The sequence below is a fragment of the Molothrus aeneus genome, chromosome Z (assembly GCF_037042795.1).
Source record: "Molothrus aeneus isolate 106 chromosome Z, BPBGC_Maene_1.0, whole genome shotgun sequence".
In the NCBI taxonomy this organism is placed as follows: domain Eukaryota; kingdom Metazoa; phylum Chordata; class Aves; order Passeriformes; family Icteridae; genus Molothrus; species Molothrus aeneus.
The window spans coordinates 2,163,279-2,182,806 of record NC_089680.1 but is presented as its reverse complement, the minus strand read 5'-3'; the positions used below and the strand labels follow the sequence as shown (position 1 = coordinate 2,182,806).

The 19,528-nt window shown below is 47.4% G+C and overlaps 2 protein-coding genes across 2 annotated transcripts in view; one reads left to right on the top strand and one right to left on the bottom strand.

Moving 5' to 3' along the window:
* The first annotated feature begins 6,318 nt into the window (after positions 1 to 6,318).
* Positions 6,319 to 14,531, top strand: SIGLEC15 (sialic acid binding Ig like lectin 15). The gene is made up of 5 exons (XM_066569729.1): positions 6,319 to 6,370; positions 8,200 to 8,583; positions 11,484 to 11,843; positions 12,911 to 12,941; positions 14,431 to 14,531. Exons 1-5 carry the CDS (start codon positions 6,319 to 6,321, stop codon positions 14,501 to 14,503), a joined length of 900 nt encoding a protein of 299 aa, XP_066425826.1. The 3' UTR covers positions 14,504 to 14,531.
* A 2,006-nt stretch (positions 14,532 to 16,537) lies between these two features.
* Positions 16,538 to 19,528, bottom strand: part of EPG5 (ectopic P-granules 5 autophagy tethering factor) — a 54,813-nt gene continuing 51,822 nt past the window's right edge. Inside the window, exon 44 of the mRNA XM_066569164.1 lies at positions 16,538 to 18,464. Coding sequence (XP_066425261.1) covers positions 18,282 to 18,464 — 183 coding nt within the window. The 3' untranslated portion in view covers positions 16,538 to 18,281. The remainder of the gene's footprint in view (positions 18,465 to 19,528) is intronic.

The following is a 19,528-nucleotide window of genomic DNA, read 5'->3' as shown; positions in this document are numbered from 1 at the left end:
ACAGCTGGTGGGCAAGAGTGATCACTCAGCCCTGCCTCATTTATTATCTCAACAGAGCTGCAGCTCTGCCCCCACACTGGCCCAGTGCAGGGGCTCTGGGAGCTGTGGTAACTCAGCACCCAGCTCAAACCCAAGGTTTGGAATTCAGATCAGGAGAAAATGGATGAAAACCCTCTGTGCCACACTAGAAATTACATAGCAGAACAGATTTGCCAACACAGTGGTATCCTCTGGCCTTTATTAGTTTCAGACTCATGCTGGGCCATATTTAAGAGTAGAGGGGATACTGGGGTGCCCTTGAAAGGTGAGAAACCTGTGGATGATGCTGACAGATGCTGAGGAGCAGTCAAAGCACCTCTGGAGCCACACAGCAACAGGCAATGCCAAGTGGAGAAATTCAGCTGAAGTTCACCAACCAGGGGAAATGGCTAAACGGTCCAGGTTTAACCACCACAGTTACAAAAAAAAAAAAAAACAAAAACAAAAAAACACCAAACAAACAAACAAAAAAAAACCCAAACCAAACAAAAATCCCACAAACAAACAAAAAAAAACACAAACAAACAAAAACCATGACAGTATTCTGGTTAAAGTTTGCATTTAAATCAGTGAAAACACGACAGAGCTATCAGAGCTTAGGAAGGACAAAGGACAAGAGGATGGAACATTTCTCAGAGAAGATGCCACACCACTCCAAAGGGCACAGGATCTCAGGCAAGGCAGGATGTGGGTGGGTGAGTGACAACAAGAGGTGCAGAGTTATTCTCCAGAGGCACATCCTAGAGAGGTGCCACATTCAATACCACAGACCTCACTCTGAGTGATTTTCAATCTGTTTGGAGCCTGTGAAGCGAGGCAGCAAAGCTCAGGTCATGGATCATGGCCCCTTCACTGGCCAAGAGTGTTCTGTCAAGGGAAAGTTCAGGATGTGCTTCAGATATTGTGTGGCCTGGTGGGAATGAACAGCCCACACTGCTTCCCAAAGGAGAGCAGCTCTCACCCCAGAGAAGGGCTATGAAATGTACAACTAGAGGAGCATAAATCTCTTAAATCACCAGCTGTGCCCATTCAGCAGGGAGAGACCGAGCACATAAATAAATCCCCAAAGGCTCACTTTCAGTAGGAAGGGTAGGCAGGGACCTCTGTTCTGGTGGCATTTCAAATGCCTTTGATCAGACATATAATTTGGATTAGTCTACAGGAATGTGTGGTGCCTCTGCCCTGCCAGCTGGCTCAGACTAATCCCAGCATCACACAGAGACCAAGCCAGACCCTCTGTGCTTTTTTGGGTGGCAGAATGGCCAGGCCAGGAGGGGCCACTCAGCCCTGGAGAGCTGACATGGGTCTGAGGAGGGCTGGCAGTCCTAAAACATTCCACAGCTGCCATTTAGCAAGTCACTGCAGAAGCCCTGTGAGTCAGAGGTCTCTTGGGGCTCCTGCAGCGAGTGGCCACATCAGCACAGAGCTGTGGTTGTTGGCTCTGACTGCTCATGGGCAGCAGGAGCAGTCTGCAGGAGGGAGCAGCAGCCCTGTTGTGGAAACCAGGAGATGAGTGTGGAACTTCATGATGTCTATTTACCATTGGGACCACAGTCCTCGGTGGAGCTTTTTTCCAGCTTCAGTGACCCTGAGCTGGTACTAACTTAGGAGTAGGTAAGAGGAAATATCTGTTGTTTTCCAGCAGACTCAAACTAAATCACTGAAATCTTGCCTGTTGCTCACACCTCTGAATGAAAGAAGAAACTAGGATGAGTGTTGGTTCTTGGTTTTTCTCTTTCTGTTAAAGTTGGAATTGGATCATCCCTTGAACAAGGATGAGTGTTGGAATTGGATCATCCCTTGAACGAGGATGAAAAGTTGGAACTGGACTTGGATGAAAGTTGGAATTGGATCATCCCTTGAGCAAGGATGAGTGTTGGTTCTTGGTTTCTTTTCTCTTTCTGTTAAAGTTGGAATTGGATCATCCCTTGATGGCTTTGCCCTGCCTTGGTGTGGGCAGAGCAGGGAGCAGCACGGCTCTGCCTGTCTGCAGGTGTGCCACGCTCAGAGCAGGGCACAGGATGAGCACAGGCAGCAGCAGGGGCAGAAAAGCAGAAGTTTGGGAGATCAGAGCAGCTCATCCACCTCCACGGATGTTACAACATCCAGCTACATCCACAGACAGCTTGGAGAGAGACACTTCCTTTGCTTTTTTCCACTGCCACGCACTGCCCACAACACGAGCTGGTTTTCATGCAGTAATTGCCCACTAGGTGCAAATTACCCAATTATACACTTAATTTGCTTTGGCATCATATCTTAAGTAAGGGATAACTGACATAGAAGGTTCTCGAAACAAAGGGTGTTGGTTACAGTGATGGACAGGGAAACTGGGCAGCACCAGCAGGGAGGAGATAAACTTATAAGGACATAAAGGGAAGGACTAGGGGATCGGTCACCTTGACGGACAGGCCACTGGCGGGAAAACAAGGCACAAACAAGTCAGGGACAAACCATTGTGAGGGAGGAACATGGGGGGAACCGAGGATCAAACCATAATCTCAATTTATAAAAAATAACCAACTTTACAACAAAACCTGTATAAATATCTTTAAACACACAATGCTACATTGGCTGATCCTCACCAGAGGCAAGAAGGGTGCACCAGCACTGGTGTTCCAGCTCCCTCTGTCTGCCAACCCAGCTTTGGTGCTGGAGCAGCCCCAGACTTGGAGCAATGGGATGGCAGGCAGGAGAGCTCCCCGGGTCAGGAGCATTGGTGAGGGGCTGAGCAGACACCACAGGCAAGAGACTGAACCTGCAGACTTTCAAACCAGATCAGCAGGAGCTTGAAGCAGTGGTGACAGTGTTCTGCAGCAACATTCAAAGCCAGGAAACAGGATCAGTCACCAGCAATAATGGTGCCTGCATTTTACACCCTCCATCCCTTTCTACTTTTCCTGCTCTGTAGGTTCACCCATAATATATTTTTTTTTCTGCCTCTTGCTTTTTGAGGATGAAGTGGACACAGAGGGAAGATGGGGAGCCTACAGCAGCTTCACAAAAAGGGGAGCATGGCTCCACTTTCTGCTGCTGACAGGGACGAGACAGAGGGAAAACCCCTCTGTCCTCCCAGCTCCATACCCCAGTACTTCACAGAGCCAGTCCCTTCAGGGAGGAGAGCCAGATGTGACAAAACACGACAATTTGCTTTGAATGTGTGCAGGCTGGCACTCTCAGAGGACTAGGAACACATATGATGCTGAAATAATTGAAGTGTAAAACCTTGGAGCTGAAACTAAGACCTAAAGGGAGGGAGGGAGGGAGGGGGAACACCTGCCCTCACTCTGGCCCCTGAGTAAGTGGGTGAATTGCCAGCACAGGTACAGCTACACAAATAACTCTTTGCTTTGGTCCTCAGTGATGCACCTGGGACCAGGAGGGATGAGCTCTGCCGTGCTCATCTCCAGCCACACGTTTCAATTTGGGTGCAGATCATTACCACCCAACCACAGACCCATGGAACCATTTAGGTTGAAAAGCCCTCTGAAACCATCCAGTTCATCACAAAACACTGCAGGAATTTCTTTGGGAGGCAGGAGAAATGTCATTATTCGCAGCCTTTAAATTTACTAGTACCAAAACCATTATTTCATAAATATGGACAGCATCCTGGTTTTGGTATTGGACCAGAAGCAGGCTTCCATGCTGAAATCTTACACACTATTTAATCACAGACCAGGGAAAAAAGGTCACAGAGTCTGTGGATCATCATAGCCATGGAGGATTTTGTTTACAAAATTTTTTGGCTGATTCAAATAACTGCAAATCTTTTCAGCTATACATTACCAACTCTGTATTTTAAACACCAAAATGCTTCGTTCCAACAACCATGGTCCAAGAAGGAAATCAGTCCACAGATAAAACTCAAAGGATTTGTAGTTCTGCTCTGATTTACCAGATATTTTTCTAGGAGATGCTGCAGTAAAACATTAAAGAGGAAGAGGATCATACTGATGTTAACTGCAGCTATTCTTTACATGAATCATTTATGCATCTGTAACAAGATGTTTTTAACATGGATTTCACTTTAATCTTTTACTTCAGCCCACTGAGTCCCACTGTGCCATGAGTGGTGAAAGGCTTAAAAAGAGTCACACCACCACAAACTTTACATCTCAAATAGATGAAATCAAACTGCACATAGGGGAGGAAGGGGGAGGTACACAGAAAAGGCACATATCACAGATGTGATAGGGATTATAGGTCTTCTACTTGCTGCTTCCACCACCTTCACCCTCAGGTTTCTCAGCTGCTGGTGGCATGAATTATGTTTAACAGCTACTAAGGGCAGTTTGCAAAGTAACCAGATCACTGGTCCTGATGCTCCTGCTCAAGGATGACATGCAGAGGGGACAGGGCAGGGATCTAAGCGGGTATTTGAAAAATTAACACCCTTGGCTGTGTGGCAACAGGTGCAAACAACCCTAAATAAGAGCTGGGTACTCTCAGAGCCTCCCCTGAAAAGCCTGGGGAAGACAGAAATCTCTCCCTTCACAAACACTGTAAACAGGAGGAAGCAAGGGATCAGGAAGCAGTGAACACACTGCACATTACCACACCTCAGGGCCCTCTCCTAGGAGATTTTCCTCAAGCTCATGTTAGGAAAATTAATCCACAAACATCAGAGGTTTATCCAAAAAGGAGACAGAGGAGTCCTTTTTGCTTTATTCAAATAAAGGGAGAGGCCATGGAGCATTCCCCTGGTGTCTCTCAAATTTTTGGAGGACACAGCCTCCCTTTTATCCCAGTTTCCCAGCTGCATTTCCCTTCTCTCTCTCCCCATTGGCTGAGGTACTTGAGAGGTACAGACTTCCCAAAACACCTGATACCAGAGATTTCCCTCTAATGTATACCCCTCCCATTTAATTTTTAATTCTTATGGAATTTAGGGGTTTTTCTTCCCCATTGTTTCTTTCATCTTTCAACGTCTAATTTCATTTATCAACAAACCTAAAGTTTATTTGCAAAAGCAAACATCTTTTTCCATTCCATCAATCAGTGGAATCCTTCCTTCCCATTGTTTCTTTTATATCCCAGTGCTGGTTTTATCTACCAGGTTTGTAAAGACAATCCCGCTATTCCTCTCACTCAGAAGGGAGCAGAGGCGCAGGAGCAGGGATGAAGGGCCAAGGGGAGCCCTGCCGTGGCTCCTGCGGGTGGGCGCTGGCTCCGGGCTCAGGGACAGCGGCAGCAGCGACCCAGCAGCATCTTATCCTGGCTCTGGGAGCCCTCCAGCGGCTGCTGCAGCGGGAATCACGGGATGATTTGGATGGGAGGCGCCTGGAACATCATCCCATCCCTCCATGGTCAGGGACACCTTCGGCTGGACCAGGATGCTGCAAGCCCTGCCCAAGTGAGTCCTGCGGGTGCTCTGTCCCTGTCACCATCCGAGAGCAGCACCCTGGACAAGGTGAGATCGTTCAGGCACACACCTGTGGCCTGAAGCAAAGGCAGCAAACCTCAAGGTGAACCCAGACAGGGAATTCACACCCCAGGGTTGTTAAACTTAGCACAAGATTGCCATAAGGGAGATGGCAAGGGGAAAACACGATCAGCTCCCCACAGGCTCTGCAGATGAGCAAACTGCACAGTTAATTTGCTAAAACTAAATCAGAAGGAAAGCAGCAAGCATTTGCACAAAGGTGCTGGGCAAAAAACTGAAATTCATCTTATTTCTGAGGAGGGAATGAGTCATCACTCATCGGGGTCATGTGAGAGTGGACAGAGCAGGGTGCCAGGGGACACCAAACCACTCATCCACCAGTGAACCTCGGAATAGACACACTTCTTCTTCAAAAGAAGAGTGGTTTGGGGTTTTTTTCTATACCTAGGGATGACAAGGGGTAAAGCACAGTTGGTTTGAAGGCTCCAGGTACAGGAGAAGGAAGACAGGACAGTAAGAGCCTTGCTTGTCACAACCTCAGGCTGATTGCAAGGATTTCCTCTAGGCTGGTAAGTGGGTAGCAAAAGCCATCCGCTCTTGCCCCATCACACACATGGATGTTTGCAATTCCAGTCTGCAATTCCCTCCCTTTAGCTGGAAAGTGGTTAACAGTGTGATTCCTTCTGGTGTAATTTTCATATGACTGACCGCAGAACTATTAATACCTGAGCCCAGAGCTGGTTCAGCTAAACAACTCATTCCCTCCGGGGAGAAGAAAACCACAACTTCTCCAACCCCCTGGAAAAACCTTTTGTCACTGCAGGGCCAGCAGCTCAGATGTGAGGAGATGGCTCTGCTGTGCTGATGCCCCTCAGGGGAGGACATCGAGCAGCATGAGAGAGCTCAGCTTGGTTCTCCTGTGCCTCCTCCGCATCTCCAGGAAGGGTGAGTCCTGAGCCTGCTCCCAGCCCCTGTCTGCTCACAGATCCTCCTCTCACCCCAGCCCAAGTTTGCCTGCTACAGCAAACTCTACAGAAACTGCACTCTCCATCATGTTGCTTAAAATTATCCTGACATTCCAAGTGCATGTGACAACAGTGTGAAGACTCAGGCTTAGCAGTTCAGAGGGGCCCTCAGTTTGTGGGGTTTTTTTTGCATTTTTCTGTTTTCCTAACATGAGCAGGAAGTCCGTCTGACTTTTCCCCATCTTTGTCAGGTGGATGCAGCATTTTCATCCCCGCTTCATATTCCTTAGAAGTTATTATGCAACAGACACAATGTTTTCTAGTTCCACTGAGCACTTAAGTTCCGTTGATCGCATTACTTCAAATATGTGCTTAAATTCCATTAAACTCCATAGGATTTGCTTAGCTTCACTGCCAAACAGCATTTGGCCAGGGCAAGGGTAGCTGTGAGCTGGTCCCCAGCTCTTGCTGCTGTCCTCATGACCTTTCCCACTGACCACCAGCAGCAACACTGACCTGACAACTCCTTTTGGAAGCTACTTTCTGCAAGGTGTGCAAGCTGTTTGCCTCTCTCTTCCTTGTGAGAGCTTCAGTTCCATTAGCAAATGGAGGCTGGATATTAACAAAAGGAATGTGAAAGACCTGCCACGCTGAGGTTTTAGAGTCAAGGGTAAATTATACAGGGAAAGTTGACAGCTCCCTCCACTCATAACTAGGCAAACTGTGTTTCCATGGAAATGGGCGGAGATGCTAACATTAAAAGCACTTATTTTTAACATTATTTTTCATCTGGAAGGCAAGGGAGGATTATGTGCTAGGAAAAAAAAAAGTGTTCTTTGCTTAAGATTGAAAACAAAAAAAAAAGCTAATCAAAGGGGTAGCAGAGAGAAGCAAGTCATACTCAAAAGCACACAATCTACAGTTCTCCTAAAGTAAAGGTTACAGTGACATGCTGCAAAATAACTAAAACAAGAGCAAATAAGCTAGAAAGCAATAGCAATTACTGTTTTCAGTGCCAGATCTTTGTGCTCAAACCCCATGAGCTTCATGAAGCTCCTGCAGTGCTGCAGCATTGTTTATTAGATTACCTGGGCTGGAAAAGGTGCTCATACCATTGTTGTGTATGACAGGGCAGCACGACTCCAGATCTCAGTAATCAAAATACTGGCTTGGAGCTGACTCTGTGTAAATATCTGAGCAGGGAACTGGCTCTGGGATGGCCTTTGTCCATTGTGTAACACACAATAGGTGAATACAAGCTGCACTGCCACGCAGGTGTTTGTCAAGTGTTATGGGCCACAGATAGAGGAACAAAAACCAAATCTGATCTTTGAGTCTACAGGAGTAATCCAACAGCTGAATGCCCATATGGTGAAGCCAACGAGACCAGGGATGGGTGGAAATACGTACATTTACATTTTACAGGTATTCTCAGCTACTGAGAGCCCCTGATCTAATGGAGTTTCATGAGACAGGAGGCACAGATGTGTTTCTGAAGCCACAGTCTGCTGCTACAGCTGTTAATAGCAGCGGAACAGTGGGTAGGCAGACACGTCTATATATTAAACTGAAAGAGGGGAGATTTAGATTAGATATTAGGAAGACATTCTTGGCTGTGAGGGTGGTAAGGCCCAGGCACAGGTTGCCCAAAGAAGCTGTGACTGCCTCTGGATCCTTGGAAGTGTCCAAGGCCAGGCTGGATGGGGCCCGGAGCAACCTGAGCTAGTGGAAATTGTCCCTGGTGGTGGAATGAAATGAATTTTAAGGCCCCTTCCAGCCAACCATTGTGCAATTCCATGATCCCTCCAGGTGTGCAGTGCAATGGCTGGTCTGTCCATGTCCCATCTGACGTCACTGGAGAGCTTGGGAAGATGGTTATCCTGCCCTGCACCTTCACACACCCCTACAAAACATTTGACCGGGCGCTCACGGCCATCTGGAGGATCAAGGAGCCTTACAACGGCACGGTGATCTTCAAGTGTGTGAGCCAGAGCAGCAGCGAGCTCTGCAGGACTGCCATCAGCCACAAGAACAAGTACAAGCTGCTGGGCAACCCCCGGCACAAGGACCTGTCCATCAGGGTGGACAACCTGACCTGGAGCGACAGCGAGAGGTACTTCTGCCGGGTGGAGCTGGCTGGAGACAGCCAGGACAAGTACGAGAGCAGGAATGGCATCAGGCTGCACGTGATTGGTAAGAGGGCCTGAGAGGCACAGGAGGCAAAGACACCGTCGAGGGAAGAGCCACAGGGTGTGGGAAATGACAAATGGCAGCACAAGTTTACCTGAGGTGGTTTTCCAAAGGCTGGGTTTTCTTTCTCCATTATAACAGGGAAAATTCATTGTCCTCCTCAGCCTTGGTTTGCCAAAGCATTGGGTTTTCTTTCTCCATTGCAGGGGGGGAAAATTCATTGTCCTCCTCAGTCTTGGTTTTCCAAAGGGATGGATTTTCTTTCTCCATTATAACAGGGAAAATTCATTGTCCTCCTCAGTCTTGGTTTTCCAAAGGGATGGGTTTTCTTTCTCCATTGTAACAAGCCAATTTCATTGTCCTCCTTAGTTTTGGTTTTCCAAAGGGCTGAATTTTCTTTCTCTGTTACAACAGGCCAAATTCATTGTCCTCAGTCTTGGTTTTCCAAAGGGCTGAATTTTCTTTCTCCGTTACAAGAGGGAAAATTCATTGTCCTCCTCAGTTTTGGTTTTCTAAAGGGTTGAGTTTTCTTTCTCCATTATAACAGGGAAAATTCATTGTCCTCCTCAGTCTTCCAACACAAGACAGTGAGCAAAATGCAGGGAAGGGAATAGGAACAAAACTGGTAAAGAAATGTTGAGGCTCAGGCAGCTGGGGTGAGAGCCCACCAAAAGTTGTGCATCCCACCTTATCCCTGCAGCACAGGATCAGGGCAGGCAGCAGAGGCAAACTGGGGTTAGCTAAACTGGGGTTAAAGACATCTTGTTAAAACTCCATCAGACCCTGAACTGGACAGCCCAGGTGCTGAGCACAAGTTCACAGGTGTTAGCACTACAGGGCCCAGGTGGTAACAGGGATTGGAAAGACAAGATACCTGGTGCCCAGGTGCCAATAAATCCAAAATCCTCTGGAGCACGAAACACAAACCTGGAAACCTTTTTTTTTTTCCTGGAAAACCAGCTCAGAGCAACAAATGTCAAATGCTAATCCCACTTTCCAGGGCAAGCTCACAGATCAAGGGGGAGCTAGGAGACACAGGAGGCCTCAGAAGCAGACTCAGATCTTACCCAGGCCATTGAGGTTGGATGATTTTGGTTTTGAGAGGGAAACTGCTTATGCCTGCTGTGCAGTGTGGGTGTCCAGATGGGACCTGAGGATGAGCTTGGCTCTTTCCTGAGAAGTTCTGCACAGCTGAGCCTCTCCTTCAGTTGCACCAGCTCCTGACACCCACACACAGCAGGACCAGGGCAGGATGGCAGCAAGACCTGTCTCTCAGGGGCTTCCTGGATTTTAACACCAGAGGAATGATAACACACAGAGATACAGTACCCTGCTTGGGAATGGGCCCTGACACTGCGATTGGGAGGGGTTAATTAGTGCTTGAAAGGTTAATTTAAACACCAAAACACACAGAACCACGACACACAGACTCAGATTACTCTTGCACTTATGTGCACAAAGAGGACAACTTGTAGTAGGTGGTTGAAAACTCTGTTTTTGTTGTCTAGTCAAAAAAAAAAAAAATTCTGCTCTTTCTCTGTGAGGACACTCATTTAGTGCCCTTTGCTTTCCATAACACCTTTTTGAACACTTCCAAGGATAAGGGCTCCACCATTTCCCTGGGCAGCCCCTTCCAATATCCAGTCACCCTTTCTGTGAAGAAATTTCTCCTAATGTCCTACCTGAAAGTGACCTGGTAACTCTGGGGCTGAAACAAAGGTAATCAAAAATAGGTTGTGGCCAGAAGCAGATATTTCCCCTATAACTAACCTGCCAAATCTGGCAAGTCTCAGGCACTGAGCAAAGGCCTCACATGCACTCTGGAGGTCAGAGATCAAAGGAACAGCCACAAAATGCTTGTGCTGAACACTGTGGGTGACATGTCCTGGACCTCGTGGAGGTGCAGCCAAGTGCAGAAATGTCACCAGCTGCACCTGTGCCTACAATGGTGAGTGGCACTTCTCTGCCTTCTGCCAACAAGGAAGGGCACAGCAGCTGAATTTGGGCAAAGTTCAGGAAAATGTGTGAGCCATTGCTGGGATAGAACAAACAGAGCACACATCCTTGCATCCAGGCTTTGCTGGGGGAACCCTTTTGCCCCTCTATCCAACACAGGCTGGGTGAGGAAATCTAGAAGATAGTGCCAAGAAAAACAAGGAAGGAGAGGGCTGATCCCAACATCCAGAGAGTCATTACATAGTTTCTGTTGAAGAGAACCTTTAAAGCTCATCTTGTCCAACTCCCCTTTCACTAGATGATGCTGCTCCAAAGCCTGTCCAGCCTGGCCTTGGAGACTTCCAGGGATCCAGGGACAGCCACAGCTGCTCTGGACAACCCTCTTTTCAAAAAAATTCCTCCTTTCATCAAATCTAAATCTCTACTCTTTTAGCTTCAAAACAACCTTTGTCCTGTCACAAAAAGTCCTGCTAAAAAATTTATCCCCATTTTGCTTGGATCCCCTGGAGGCCCTGGCAGGGGCTCTGAGGTGTCCCTGGAGCTTCTCTTGTGCAGCTCAACAGCCCCAGCTGTGCCAGGCTGGCTCCAGAGCAGAGGGGCTCCAGCCCTGGCAGCAGCTCCGTGGCCTCCTCTGCACTGGCTGCAGCAGCTCCAGCTCCTTGTGCTGCTGGAGCCAGGGCTGGGGCAGCTCTGCAGGTGGGCTCTCACCTGAGCCCAGGGGCACAGGGGCAGGATCCCCCCTGCCCTGCTGCCCACGCTGGGGGCTCAGCCCAGGGCAGGGGGGTTCAGGCTAGGGCAGGTCCAGCTCTCACCCACCATTACCCAACTTTACCCTGACCGAACAAAGCTGAGGCTCCACCAAGACCAAATCTTGATTGCAGCTGTTTTACACCAGATCTGCCTTTGCAGCCTGACTCGCATTCCCTCCCCCATTGCCATTCCCACAGCCGCCCCCAGGATCATTAACATCACGGTCAGCTCCAGCAGGGATCACACCTTCCAGGCCCGCTGCACGGCCGAGGGGGAGCCAGCGCCTGCCCTGACCTGGACAGGACCCCCCTACAGCAACCTGAGCTCCAGCAGCAGCTCCAGCCACCGTGTCACCAAGGAGCTGCGCTCCCTGACGCACGACGGGAAATACACCTGCACCGCCGTCAACAGCCACGGCCGGGCAGAGGGGGCCGTCTACTTCTACAAATTCAGGGCCTCCGACAGCTCCTCCTTCCTCATCCTCATCTTCGTCCCGCTGGCAATCAAGGTGGTCATTCTGCTGGTGATCCTGAGCTTCGCTGCTTTCTCCAGAGAAGGTCAGTGTCCTGACGCGCCTCCATCCCAGGGAGGGATGCGCAGACAAACCAGGCAGGAGGTGTGGGGATTTGTAAAATTGGAGGGTTTTGGGAAAGCTACAAAAGGCAGGCTTTAGAGACAGCAGAACTGTCGATAAACAGGGACTGGGGTTTTTTGAGGGGAGGGAGTGTTAATGATTTCATGATTTTCTGCCCTAGGAGAAGGACGGTTCTAGCAGGAAAACCAAGAAGAGCCAAGAGCTCTTGGCTGGCTGGTCACGGCCTGCTGAGAGAGGAAATTTGGAAATTTCCTTTGGAAATTCAGAGGGAGCAGGAATTTCCCTTAGTGCCCAAGAAGAAATGTTAATAAACCAGCTGAGGGGAAATCAGTGGAGAGACCACTGCCTACATAACCTGATTTTTTTTATTTTTTTTTTCCCTTGAAGCAGGCTAATTACTATCTCTTCCACTGTAGCCCACAGCCAGGATTTACCTTTGCTGCATCCCACACATGTTTAATCTTCTGGGATGGACATCCTCATTTTAGAGACCGCCCCTGTCAGTCCCCAAGGGCCTCAGCAGCCAGTACTTCTCCAGCATTTGTAAAACCCCACCTTCCAGGCTGTGCGAGCAGGGAGTGCCCAGCTCACAGCAGATAGGAATTAGAGGGTTTTGGGAAAACCCATGGGCTGAGGGATACCACATCCCAAGCAGCCAGGAGGTCCCCAGCTGGTCCCCAGCCCTCCAGTGCTGCTGAGTGGTGACATGCACAGAAGGGGACTGAGAAGAATGAGATGTCACATCACTGTGACTCATGGTAGGGAGAGTCTGACATTCATGGAAGCCACCACTTGTCTTGAACAGTAGAAGTTGTCAGACCAACCAAAAACGCTTTGCTCCTTACATTCCGGTGCCTAATTCCCAAGCACATGGAGAGGACCACATACCAAACATCAGGGCTTCTTCCCATTCACTGTAGTGTCACAACCACCCTCCAGTGCAGCTTCCCAGCAGCTCTAGGGCACTCCTGGCTCCCCCAGCCCACTCTGACCTCATGGCTAACCCACATCATCATTTCCACTTCACAGGTCCCCCCTCTGCTCCACCCAGCCTGGCCAGGTAAGGATGTCTTGCCTTCTACTCGTGTTATCCTGCAGGAGAGTGAGGATGGCCCAGGTGAGAAATGCAGCGTGTCCTTAGTCTTGGTAGCAATTTCCTGGCCTCAGAGCAGGCTGCTGGGGCAAGGAGAGGGTTGAGCTGATGGCCAGGTGAGCCAGGGTGAGGGAGCAAGGGCTGGACACTGCCCCCAGGAGTTCTGGCTTGGGCACAGCTGAGAGGAAACCCCGGTGGAGTGAGGAGAAGGGACTGGGCAGCAATTTGAGAGACCAGAGCACGAGGCTGCTGCACCAGCAAAGGGCTGACAGAAGTTTAGATATGCCATAGGCCCAGAGCATGGCTGGAAGGCTGCAGACAGCAGGGCTGGGGATGATCACCTGCACAAGAGAAGCTCCAGGGACACCTCAGAGCCCCTGCCAGGGCCTCCAGGGGCTCCAGCAGAGCTGCACAGGGACTGGGGACAAGGCCTGCAGGGACAGCACCCAGGCAATGGCTCCCACTGCCAGAGGGCAGGCACAGATTTTGGGCTCTTGGCAATTAGGAATTGCTGGCTGGGAGGGTGGGCAGGCCCTGGCCCAGGGTGCCCAGAGCAGCTGTGGCTGCCCCTGGATCCCTGGCAGTGCCCCAGGCCAGGCTGGATGGGGCTTGGAGCAGCCTGGGAAGTGGAAGGTGGCATTCTACCCCATGGCAGGGGGTGGCACTGGGTGAGCTTTAAGATTCCTCCTAACCCAAACCCTTCCATGGTTCTGTGATGCCACATTAAACCAACAATGGATTATCCACCCAAGGGAAAGGGATGGGGGACAGTCAAATGTACAGGGCACAGCTAAAGAAACAAGGAATTTAATCCTACATTCAAATCTCTAATTTCTTACTAAAAACCAGTTTTGCTGATTTATCAAGGTCTAAACCACATCGTACCCTTGGTTATATTTGGATAGAAACCTACACAGATAGGAAGGCTTAAAGCCAAACACTTACATGAGAAAATCCTGCTCAGGAGAGGTTTCCCAGAGTTCACAGAATCACAGAATCACTGGGTTGGAAGAGACCTTAAAGATCATCCAGTCCAACCCATGCCCTAACACCTCAACTAAACCAGCGTACCAAGTGTCCCATCCAGTCCTTTTTTAAACACATCCAGGGATGGTGACTCCACCACTGCCCCAGGCAGACCATTCCAGAACTTTATCATATTCTTTCTGTAAAAACCTTTTCCTAATATTTCCCTTGGTGCAGGTTGGTTTGTCACAACCTCACGAGGTTCTGGGCAGGACAGTGGCCCAGACAGTGGATGCTAAAGGTGCAGGAGATTGCTCTGCATGCTTTAAGATGTAAAAGCTTTAAGGTGTAAAACAGCAGTTGCAGCTGAGACTACTGTCAAGTGGAAGAGGCTCTGTCTCGGAGTGTCACAGACGCTTCCACTGGAGCCACTGGCAAATCCCAGAGTAGCCTGGAACGCCCTCACCTTTCCCACCTGTCCCCCTGCCAGGCCCCAGCAGCCGGAGTGCACCTACGAGAACTGCGAGCACAGGCACAGCCAGAGCCGGCCCCAGCGCAGCTGAGGCAGCCACGGATGCCCTGCCCCAGGGAGCACAGAGCCAGCCTTGGCTGAGGCACAGGGGATCACACCAGCCTCGGGGAGGATGGAACTCCATCATCTCTAAGGTCCCTTCCACCATGCCGTGAGCTCCAGCCCTGCTTCTCCTCACAAGTGACGGCAGCCTTTATGGGGAAAAGAGAAGAGTGATGGAGCTGGAAGGGCACAAAGTGGTCAATTGTAACTTAGCTGTGTTTTTAGCCCCTATCAAATATTTAAGCAAGCAGGCAATAGTATACAATAGTATAAAATTGCCTCAGAGCTTTTTGCTTTGGTATTTTCCAAACATTGCTCTGAAAAGCATTTTCACCACTCCACTTCTCCAACCACATCCAAGTGGGCTACTGACATGATGGAAATCCTTGCTGTGGCAAAACACTACTGGAATTTCTGATGGGGCTTGTTCCTTTTTTAAAAAAATTATTGTTACTATTATTCCTAAATGCCCAGAAGAGTTTATTTTAGAGTTTAAAAGGAAACCTTAACTTTAAAGAGGACTCCAAGCAAAAAGATGTTTTCCAAAAACTGGTAGAGCTGAAAGCAGGATATGAGAAGTCTAAACTAGTCTGTGTTCTAACTCTGCTTCAGCTCCTGAAACTCAGAGCTTTGTGATAAATGTTTCAATACACAAAATTGTTGGGCTTTTGTTTCTTTCTTAATAGCTAAAAAAATGTTTCAAAACCATTTCCATCCCTGTGTTACACAAAGGAGTTTCTTTAAGGTCTGACTACTCATTTCTTAAATCCCTCTCTTCTGAGATTAAGTCACTACTGCAAAATCCCAAAGGCCACGAAGTCACAAAGGCCAACCACAGACAAATCTCTTACCCAACTGTGAACCTCCTCCAAAATCAGGTGAACAGATCCAGCTTATGGTATAGGGCAACATGGGTCAACCTGGAGTCCTGGAGAGGCAGGCAGAGGCCCAGGACAGGGCTGGAGACAGCAACAGGCTGGCTTAGATGAGGAGGAGGAGAAAGAATTAAGAAAGAGCAGGTGGCTTGAACTCACTTTCACATTTACACTGCTGGATTTGATGCTCTGTGCAACCATCCCAGTGCAGCAGCTCCAACACTGTTCCCCAGACAATCCTGCTCCTGGTAACAACCACCAAACTGCTACTGAAATACCATCAAGCTTGCAAACTCGACCCCAGGCTGGGAACCATTATTTTAAAGTTCACCTCTTCATAAGATCTGCACCGGGAAAGCAAAGCAGAATTTTAAATTACTTGGCCAGAATGATAAGGGGGAAAGAAAAAATAAATGGGAGGATATATTTGAACCTGATCTTTTAAATCCCTGCTTAAAATTCCAGCAGTGACAAAACCAGATTTAATAAAAAATAAGAAGAGATGCAAAGAGAAGGGAAGTTACAGCAGACAGTGTAGTCACAGACCTGTAAGCTCAGATTCACAGGTGTCACAGAGGAAAGATACCTCAGAGATATCAGTTGAACAAACTGAATTGGATTTCTGAGCCCTTATGATTTACAGACATGTAGTAATGAGAACTCACTTCTCCTTGTGCATGGGATTTAGGCTTGGCTTTCTGAATTTTTCTCCAAAAAATTACTTCTTTAACTCAAGTAGTTTGGGTCCAAATAGAAGCATCAGACCTCGTGTCCCAAAACCAACTGGTTCCCCCTGGTCCTCATGGGAGAATCAAACACCCACTCAAACCCGTATGAACTGGAGGCACAAAACACAGCAGTGCACCCACCAGGATGCTTCTGGTATTGAACTCATCTGGGAAGTGCAGGGAATGCCAAAGCCCTTCCAGTAAAACTAGAAGGAATAAAAACTCCATCTGCTGTGCACCACTTGGAAAATAAGGCCCCAAGCTGTGGAGTTCACATGTGCACAGAGAAGTGCAATACAGGTTCAGGCTTCAGCCACTGCCAGAAGATTGGTCTGCAGGGGGCACATACAGCAACGATGTGGTGTCTGATGTGGATCCTTCTACCAGGCTGAAAACATCACAGTGTCTGCCACCAACTGCTTGATTTTCCATTTTTATTTTGCATGGTCTTTGCAGACAGAGCATGTTATAAATACAACATTTGTAAAAACTCAACAGCTGAGACAATTCCTCATTTTGAAAGTGCATGTCAAACACGTACTTCTGACTTCTTCACATTTATAGGCAACTGATCAATAACATTTAACCTAATAAACCCAGTGCTTTTAAGTCTTTGGGGGGGAAAGCAGCAGAATGTATTCCTCCAGACATGAATTTTCCAAAAGAGTCTGTTAAAAACCATGCTGCATTGGTATCTGGTTACTATACAGAGGGATGTACATATATATATTTATTTATAGGCTCGCAGATAGAGCAAAGAACTCTAAGACCACATTAAAATGATGGTGATCTAAGGACCCAGCTGGCATAATTAGCAGAACCTGCCAAGAAGGAAAAGGTGATCTGTCCTCTAGCACCAGAACCACGGTTTAAGAGCAACAGCTCAAAGCATCATTGACCAGTAGGTAGCACATTTCTATCCCCTATTGACCAGAACTCATGTTTTAACGTGCAACCATGTCAAAAACACAAAGGCACAATTAATGGAGGAGAAAAAGTGATCAGTTCCTTCACAGAGCTGTAGGGACTGGGACTGCAGGACCTTGGGCCAGCTCAAACACACCAGTGATTAAAGGGACATCAAACAAGCACCAGGAAAAATTTGCCTTCTGCTTTTCCTAAACAAAAGTGCATCCTGTGATCAGACAAGGCAACAAAACCAGTGATCATTCAGCTGAAACAACAGATTTACAGGCTCATGGTTCATGCTTTGGCAACAGAATTTTAACAAGTGATCACCAAATTTAATACAACAAAAATGCCTATTCACAGTGTCATCTAAAATCCCGTTATGTCATGTCCAGCCAGGCAGAAGAAAATAAGCTTAAGTGGTGGTGGTGGTTGAACATTTCCTAAACAACCAGACTAAGGAATTAAGGAATCCTATTTAACATGATCGTAACTGACTGTTCCCCTCTCAGACACTGGAGATCCAGAAAATATGTCTCTGGATTTAAATCCCCTTGAACTTGGCTAGAAGTTACTTGCATTTAATCAATCAATACAGATGCAGACACACAATGTTTAGAAAACAGGAAAAAACAATGTTCTTAGTTCCCATTTGTGCTGATATTTACAGGAGTGGGTAAAGATTGTAGGCATGCCTCTAAACTACAGATTTCTGTGGGATAGCAAAAAAGTCAAGACTTAAAATACCATCCTTTCAAATACAGGGATTTCACAAAAATCGCTAGACACATCAGGTAAGACTCAGAGGGATCCTGGTTAAGAAAGTCAAACCTCTTTTACACACAACCCTCCACTCACATTTGAACTGGCCTGAATGATGACACACTGGAAAATAAAAAAAGGCACCAAGCAAAAACTTCAGACACTACAGTGAGCTGTGCTGACTAGTGATTTGTACACCTATCCCCAGGCACCCTTCTCTCCAGAGGGCACCACACACAGAAGATATTCAAGTGCTTTCAGTCAAAAAAAATAAAAATAAAACCAAAGCCCCCCCGCCAAAATGCAAACCATTAAGCAATTCCACAGGCCTAAAACTCAAACAGAAAGCAAGAAAACCTTGAAGTGGAGAAAATTGTCATTGTGTAGTTGTTCTTATTCGCAGGTCTGACTTAATTAAAGTGGAACTCTGAAGGTAAAAATCATTTGTGCAATAAGGACACTGTAAACCAGAGCCACTGCCCACCCAGCGCTGCTACCGAATGCTGTCCAAAAAATGCACTTCTGGGTACAGCGTGTTCACCAGGAGGGACAGGAGGTTATTGCCATCCTGAAGGCAGTGCTCAGGGTGCTTGATGAACACAGAGGCCTGGGAGAGCTGCTCCTGGTAATCCATGTATTGTTTGTTGGATGACATGGCTTCTAGAGCACTCAGTGCCTACGGGGAAAAGGGAAAATTCTGTTAGTTTTGTGTATTTTGGTCCATAACACAACACCATGTGCACAATTCCCCTAAAGGATCCTCACCTACTACAGAACATAGAGTACTCAGAACAAAACAGTTGCAAACTGTCATCTCCTAACAGTGTTTCATGTCAACTTTTATTTTTCAAGCTGTTCTCTCCCCACGTTCAACACAAAAACTGCCCTATTATTGCTTCCTAGGATTCTGTAACCCAAATATTGTCAAATATCTATTTCATGAACTCAAGAACGGTTTCACAGAAATTATGTCAAACTACATGCTGCAACACACTTAAATCTTCACTTTAGGTTGTTCTTATGAATATACTGACTTTCATGGAAGTATTGTTTTGCTCCTATTTATAGTATTAAAGTTAAATATTAACTGTCACATTAAAAATCGTATGTTGGCAGGACTAGCAAGGGCAGCTGTAGAAAATATTTCTGACCAAGTTTTGTTCTTTTCTTAGAGAAACAAGCTGTACCAAGCTACTTTACTTTGGTTTCTAACCAACTCCTCCTTCCTCTTCTCAAGTGCTTACTGAAAGAACACCATGGTCAGTGCACATGCTAAAGGGGGAATGTTTATTTGTCACAGGCCTTTTAAGCCCTGACCTCACATAAACAAATGTCAGCGTGAGTGTAGCCCTGCTTTATCACTGAAAAGCAGTGCAAATCACTAGCAGCACTGTTTTTTCCTGTTTGTTTTAAATTCCTTCTACCTGCTACACTCCAAACTTTCCGAGTCGGGCTTTACAGATGTGAGTTCATCTGCCCCTTTTAAACGTGTAAGATTCAAAAATGAATTTTTGAAAAAGAATGAATTCTTCATATTAACACAGAACATTGTATAAAGTTTTACCAGGATCACCTTTAGGACAGAGTCAAACACACATTCCTGCTGCCAAAGTTTAGCAGCAAAGTGAGAGCAGGATTTACCTTGAAGAAATACTTAGAAATACTGCGACTCTTGGGTAAGAGTCACAAATACTTGTGACTCTTACAAAGCTCACCCCAAAAGCTAAACGAGCATGCAGA

Coding starts and splice junctions, on each gene's coding strand:
- SIGLEC15 (XM_066569729.1), top strand. CDS start 6,319: ATGAGAGAGCTCAGCTTGGTTCTCCTGTGCCTCCTCCGCATCTCCAGG. Junction 6,371..8,199: donor CCTCCGCATCTCCAGGAAGG/GTGAGTCCTGAG, acceptor TGATCCCTCCAG/GTGTGCAGTGCAATGGCTGG. Junction 12,942..14,430: donor GCTCCACCCAGCCTGGCCAG/GTAAGGATGTCT, acceptor TCCCCCTGCCAG/GCCCCAGCAGCCGGAGTGCA.